This window comes from Salmo salar, chromosome ssa26 (genome assembly GCF_905237065.1).
Source record: "Salmo salar chromosome ssa26, Ssal_v3.1, whole genome shotgun sequence".
Lineage (NCBI taxonomy): Eukaryota > Metazoa > Chordata > Actinopteri > Salmoniformes > Salmonidae > Salmo > Salmo salar.
In genome coordinates, this window is record NC_059467.1 from 43,809,646 (window position 1) to 43,816,235 (window position 6,590).

The 6,590-nt window shown below is 46.8% G+C and overlaps 1 protein-coding gene across 2 annotated transcripts; it reads right to left on the reverse strand.

Annotated features, from left to right (window-relative positions):
* Positions 1-1,752: 1,752 nt before the first annotated feature.
* On the reverse strand, positions 1,753-6,238 carry chst1 (carbohydrate (keratan sulfate Gal-6) sulfotransferase 1). Of its 2 annotated transcripts, none has more exons than XM_014126922.2 (2): positions 5,785-6,238; positions 1,753-3,554 (listed from the first exon to the last, which is right to left on the reverse strand). In XM_014126922.2, exon 2 carries the CDS (start codon positions 3,503-3,505, stop codon positions 2,228-2,230), a length of 1,278 nt encoding a protein of 425 aa, XP_013982397.1. In that variant the 5' UTR covers positions 3,506-3,554; positions 5,785-6,238; the 3' UTR covers positions 1,753-2,227.
* Positions 6,239-6,590: the final 352 nt, after the last annotated feature.

A 6,590-nucleotide genomic window follows, 5' to 3' on the forward strand; every position in this document is an offset into this window, starting at 1 on the left:
GAGTGAGACAGAGAGAGAGAGAGTGAGACAGAGAGAGTGGGAAAGTGATACAGAGTGTGAGAGTGGGAGAGTGAGACAGAGTGGGAAAGTGAGACAGAGAGAGAGCGACAGAGAGTGAGAGAGTGAGACAGAGAGCGGGAGTGGGAGAGTGGGAGAATGAGACAGAGTGGGAAAGTGATACAGAGGATGAGACAGAGAGAGAGCGACAGAGAGTGGGAGAATGAGACAGAGAGCGAGAGAGAGTTAGAGTGGGAAAGTGGGAGAGTGAGACAGAGAGAGAGCGACAGAGAGTGAGAGAGTGAGACAGAGAGCGGGAATGGGAGAGTGGGAGAGTGAGACAGAGTGGGAGAGTGGGAGAGTGAGACAGAGAGAGAGCGACAGAGAGTGAGAGAGTGAGACAGAGAGCGGGAGAGAGTTAGAGTGGGAAAGTGATACAGAGAGTGAGACAGAGAGCGGGAGTGGGAGAGTGGGAGAATGAGACAGAGAGTGAGAGAGAGTTAGAGTGGGAAAGTGATACAGAGAGTGAGACAGAGAGCGGGAGTGGGAGAGTGGGAGAATGAGACAGAGAGTGAGAGAGAGTTAGAGTGGGAAAGTGATACAGAGAGTGAGACAGAGAGAGAGCGACAGAGAGTGATAGAGTGAGAAAGAGAGCGGGAGTGGGAGAGTGGGAGAGTAAGACAGAGTGGGAGAGTGGGAGAGTGAGACAGAGAGAGAGCGACAGAGAGTGGGAGAGTGAGACAGAGAGCGAGAGAGAGTTAGAGTGGGAAAGTGATACAGAGGGTGAGACAGAGAGAGAGCGACAGAGTGGGAGAGTGAGACAGAGAGCGGGAGTGGGAGAGTGGGAGAATGAGACAGAGAGTGAGAGAGAGATAGAGTGGGAAAGTGATACAGAGGGTGAGACAGAGTGGGAGAGTGAGACAGAGAGCGAGAGTGGGAGTGTGTGCTTCCATCCCCGGACCAGAGTAGGATCACAGCCTTGTGTTCTGCATCTCAATGGACGCCCAGCCACCAATACTGATGAGCCACAGAGTGTGTGATGTCCCATATACAGCGTTATCTGTTCTGGGTAAACGGATAGAAATCACAGTCCACACTGTCCCTAAAGTTCACTTTGACCTGGACATTCACATCCTTCACTATTCAGTATAGCATTGTTTCTAAATACATTAAAGAGCCAAGGGAGTCAGAGTTAGATTTGGTCATGAGTGATTTGCTTGCAGTTTTCTCTGAAAGGAATGGAAGACTATGCTTAAAAACATAAGATGAAAATATGTCTTCAATTCATAATAATTCTCTGTTTTGTTTTACCTTAACGTTCTACGTTTTAATCCCTCTCAACAGATGCTAACATTCCATTGATGAAAATGCTTATACAAATCTGCCCCAGATACTGCGGCGGCCAGGGGTGTGATGTAACGCTAATGCCTTTACCTCTGACTGGGTTTAGGAATGTTTCCTAAGTGCTGTTTATTGGTCACCAATGGAAAAAACACCCCCCATGGACCCAATTGTGCCATTTCCTCTTGTTCCTGCTATGGATGCTGGGTTAGTATTCATGACTTTGTTAGGAACAGATGGTTAGAGATCCTGAACGCCTGATGCTGTGATGAAACATTCATACCCCTTCCTGTGGGATTTAAGCCCTTTACTCAGGGGGGGGTGTAGGTATCATGGGCTATTACTCTGCGTTGTGTGACACCCTGTCACCAGTATTCCCCGTTCCCCTTGACAGAAAGACGATCCTGGTAAAGGTTGAGTGCAACATTCACTATTTATTGCACAGTTGGTCTTGTCCAGTCCAATGTTGTCCAGTCCTACAAAAGTCTGTTGTCCTCCTGCTACGCCGACTCAGTCACCCCTTAGACGGAATGGCAACATTCACTGTGTGTGTTGATGCAACAGCTGGCATACAGGAAATCTATGAGGACGGCGCTTTGCATTTAGTTTAGACGGCTGAAAGTAAAAGTCAATGGTCTTCATTATGAAATCCTTGGGAGTTGAATTTACATTTGTAAACTGGTGTTTTACTCTAGCTTTGTTCTTTAAATCAAACATTTTGTGCTGTTCCTAAATCAACACATGAACTCCCACCCTCAGATGACTTTAAGAATTTTTAAGTTGTAGTGCAAATTTGAAATCAAAGACAAAAACACAAACATAACCCATGAAAATTATAAGGCAACATTTATAAATATATCAAAAAATAGTCATCCAGGAACTATCTTCGTTACGAAAAAGGTACAAAAGTTTTGTCCTGCACGAGTGAGAGTGACATGTTTTTCAGTTCCTCCGCTGACTTTACTGCCTTATAGCCCAGCTGATGTAGAACCTTCTGACACGTGGCCTGCGTGTACTCCACCATGTCGTAGGACAGTTTCAAGCGCCAGCTCTCGGCGTTGGCTGCTGAGTCTCTCACCGTACCGTACTTGTGTTTAGCCGACAGCTCGGTGCTGCCCCTAGTGTTGGTCTGTATCCATTCCTCCACGCTCTTGTCCATTGACAGACCCAGGAAGTCATATATCTCCATGGTCTTCAGCAGAGGGTTCCTGGACAGATCCTCGTAACGCACCAGCATATACTTCCCTTTGAGCCAGTGGGGGTGACTGAGCCCTGTGGACACAGAGCCGAGGAAGTCCTCACAAACCACCGTCAGCTGGCTGAGGTCCAGGTTGTAGGGCCTCCGCCCTGTGGCCCTCCAAATCCTCCACAGACGGTAGGTGTCCCGGAAAGTCTCGATCCGCGATGACAGGATCCCGCGAGGGTCGCGCACCAACTGGATAACCTTGATGTTCAGCCGTGGATCCTCCACCAGCGCCCGCAGGTCCCCGATCTCCGGCACACGCACAACCTTGATTGCCACATGCCGCTTCTCGCGGCAGGCATCGGCCGCCAGGGTCATGTTGAGGGCGGCGCACTTCTTGACGCAGTCACCCTCCTCTACATTGGCGTCGGTGGGTCCAAAGGCGTCACACACGGGCTGCGAGCATAGCGCACGGCTGGCCCCTCTGCGGAACAGCTTGTCCGTGGTGTGGTTGGCTGGCGCCGGCTTAATGTAGCTCTCTAGGAAATAGAGATCGCAGCCGTAGAGGCTCCGCAGGAGATCGCGACTGGCACCCAGCATCACCCTGCGGTCGGCTGCGTTGCGGCTGTGAGATAGCCGAGGGATCAGCGTGGTCTGGACATGGTAGAGGGGCTCAAATAGGTAGAAGATGTCAGCATGCTGGTTGAGCAGCTGGCCCACGAAGGAGGAGCCGCTGCGCGTTGTAGCCAGCACCATGATGTGGGTCTTACGGGAGGTGTTGAAGCTGAAGTAGGGGTAGTCGTCGCAGCCGGCCCGCCCCTCCATGGGGGACTCTGTCTCGGGGCCTCCTAGGAGGCCACAGTTCTGGGGGCTTGGCACGGGGCAGAGCTGGAAGGGCTTGGAGGTGAGAGTCCGGATGGCGGTGTACTGGATGGCAATGGAGGCCAAGGCCAGCAGGATCACTGCCTTCCAGGAACATTGCATGGCTGGGCCACTTCATTTAGACGCCGCGGGTCAGAGCCAAGTCATATACCTGAGGTGGAAGGAAATAATGGTTACACTAGAGAACAATGGACTAACCCTGCTATTGATGCATATCATTGTACTATAGCCTCTAATAAAGAACTGCACTTGGAACAGTTGCTGTGAAGTCTATACAAGTTATGTAATGATGCATGTATCAAGTGTGAACTTGAAGACCAGCCTGATTTATTTAGAGCCTCAGTTTGATGTGTCAGTGCAGTGTGTTCTGTGTCACTGCAGTGTTCTGTGTCAGTGCAGTGTATTATGTGTCAATGCAGTGTATTATGTGTCAGTGCAGTGTATTCTGTGTCAGTGCAGTGTATTCTGTGTCAGTGCAGTGTGTTATGTGTCAGTGCAGTGTATTCTGTGTCAGTGCAGTGTATTCTGTGTCAGTGCAGTGTATTATGTGTCAGTGCAGTGTATTCTGTGTAAGTGCAGTGTATTCTGTGTCAGTGCAGTGTATTCTGTGTCAGTGCAGTGTATCATGTGTCAGTGCAGTGTATTATGTGTCAGTGCAGTGTATTATGTGTCAGTGCAGTGTATCATGTGTCAGTGCAGTGTATTCTGTGTCAGTGCACTGTATTCTGTGTCAGTGCAGTGTATTATGTGTCAGTGCAGTGTATTCTGTGGCAGTGCAGTGTATTATGTGTCAGTGCAGTGTATTCTGTGTCAGTGCAGTGTATTCTGTGTCAGTGCAGTGTATTCTGTGTCAGTGCAGTGTGTTCTGTGTCAGTGCAGTGTATTATGTGTCAGTGCAGTGTATTCTGTGTCAGTGCAGTGTATTATGTGTCAGTGCAGTGTATTCTGTGTCAGTGCAGTGTATTCTGTGTCAGTGCAGTGTATCATGTGTCAGTGCAGTGTATTATGTGTCAGTGCAGTGTATTATGTGTCAGTGCAGTGTATCATGTGTCAGTGCAGTGTATTATGTGTCAGTGCAGTGTATCATGTGTCAGTGCAGTGTATCATGTGTCAGTGCAGTGTATCATGTGTCAGTGCAGTGTATTATGTGGCTCTGCTTTCTATGTGACCTCCAGCGATGCGTCACATGGCTTTCCCTCTGTTGTGGCTTGTTGCTTCTACTGAATAAGCTGATATCAAAAGTCTCTTATGTCCACTGAATGCTCAATCACTAATGTACCGTTAGTTCACCCTCCACTAATCTCTGCCCTAAAGGCATGGGTTGAGAGAGAGAGAGAGGGAGAGAGAGAGAGGATCAAGTAGCCAGAAATATAAATCAAAATGAATTGTTTCTCTGACCAGCTAGCTTTTGTAATTGAAAGAATATGTCTGTGTGGAGGTGAGTGCAGAATATCATTCACAAAGACATGTAAACCATCCACAGTTGCACAACGTTTTACGGTTTGAATTAATGTCACATAAAGGGGGAATCCATTAAAAAAAATGAATTAACATGACAATTCAAAAGGCTTTGTGTGGCAGTGATACATTATGTAGGATAAATGCCGTTGTATTTCTGTACAGAAATGTGATGCTCTGAACGGTAGTCAGTCACTACAATCAACATTCATCATCATCAGCTCCAGCTACTCTTTCAGAGCGCTCAGTTCTGCTCTGATTCCACCTCAACCGAATTCACATTGTTACACTGGGAACTAAAACCCAAACGCTGAAAAAATACAGTTTTAAAATCCGACGACTTTATTCCAACTATAGGCCTAAATGAACTTTTAATACCAAAATATCCCAATGCTCCCTCTATCCCATATCACTACAGAACACTGAGAAATGTAGGACATTAAATGTAAGCTAAATAAGTCCAATGAATGGTAGGCCTAAGCATCTGTTTGTTTATTTATTTTGTAGATAGGGATACCTATAGCCCAGGTTATTCCTCTGACAGACTCAAGTGGATTGCTGATTGAGCAGTGGCCCAATCTCATAAGAAATCAGAACACGATAAGAGAGCATAGACTATTATAATTGTAACAACGCATTAAACACCGCTTTGCCACTATGTGGTTAGAATAATTGCGCCACCTGTAGAAAAGCGACGCTTTAAACAGCATGCGACTGGCAAGTAATGTCTACCGACAGAGCTAACGGTGTGTGTCCGTTTGTGCGCGCGGGGACGCAGGGTAAGCTTCTCTTATGCATATACACTAAATATAAACATGTCATGCACCACAACCAACCAACCAAACATAATGGAAGGCATGGATTGAATATTTGTAAAACAATAACTTTATCCACATATTGGTACATGTTTTAAATGAACCTACCCTGCTGCAATTAGATCGCATAATATAATGGAAACATCGAACACGTCTGTTTCCACAGGATAGCCTAGTTACCTTATTGACGGCTGTGTTTAAGGACTGCCGTCAATCGCAAAGAAAAGTAGCAGCCGTGCGATTTTTCCAATCACAGACAACCGGTCTGGTTTCTACTAAAGCAGTATCCACGGTATGCTCCCGCTTCTGCCATCGGGATAGCGGAGAAATAAGTGGAATATCCGTGCGTAATAGATCCATGAGTATTCACACTTAAGAAACCATTTACAAAACAGAATAGTGTAGGGAAACACCCTACACGGAAAAAATAACTGATTCAAATGAAAGATGTGGAACACCAGGAGCTTCGTGCGCTGCATCCGTCGCGCAGTCAGGTTTCTTTCAACTGATGCGTGGAGGCTGTGTGCGTGTGAGGTAGGCTACACATGGACTGAATGTCTGGACCACCCCCAAACGCCCCTCTCGCCCTGTCTCTCTCTCTCTCGCTCTCTCTCACTCACTCACTCAAATTCAAACGCAGACATAGTCAGGTTTTTAACCCATCAACAACACTTGTCAGAATGTACGCAATGGCCACAATTACCCTGTTATTGGCCCCCCCTGGGCCTGTTGTTTATTTAGATTAGGGTACGAGATTATTTCAGAAACTAGAGGAGATATTTGCTTTTCAAATAAGATATTAAGATGTTAAGTATATAGTATGTATAAGCTGGAAGTAGAGGACTAAGCGTTGTTGTTCACTAGTTTACTCAATTAGGGGAGGGGTGGTAGGGTTAGAAAGTAATAGAAAGGAA

Bases quoted from the DNA above. Each gene is read 5' to 3' on its own strand.
- chst1 (XM_014126922.2), bottom strand. From the start codon at position 3,505: ATGCAATGTTCCTGGAAGGCAGTGATCCTGCTGGCCTTGGCCTCCATT.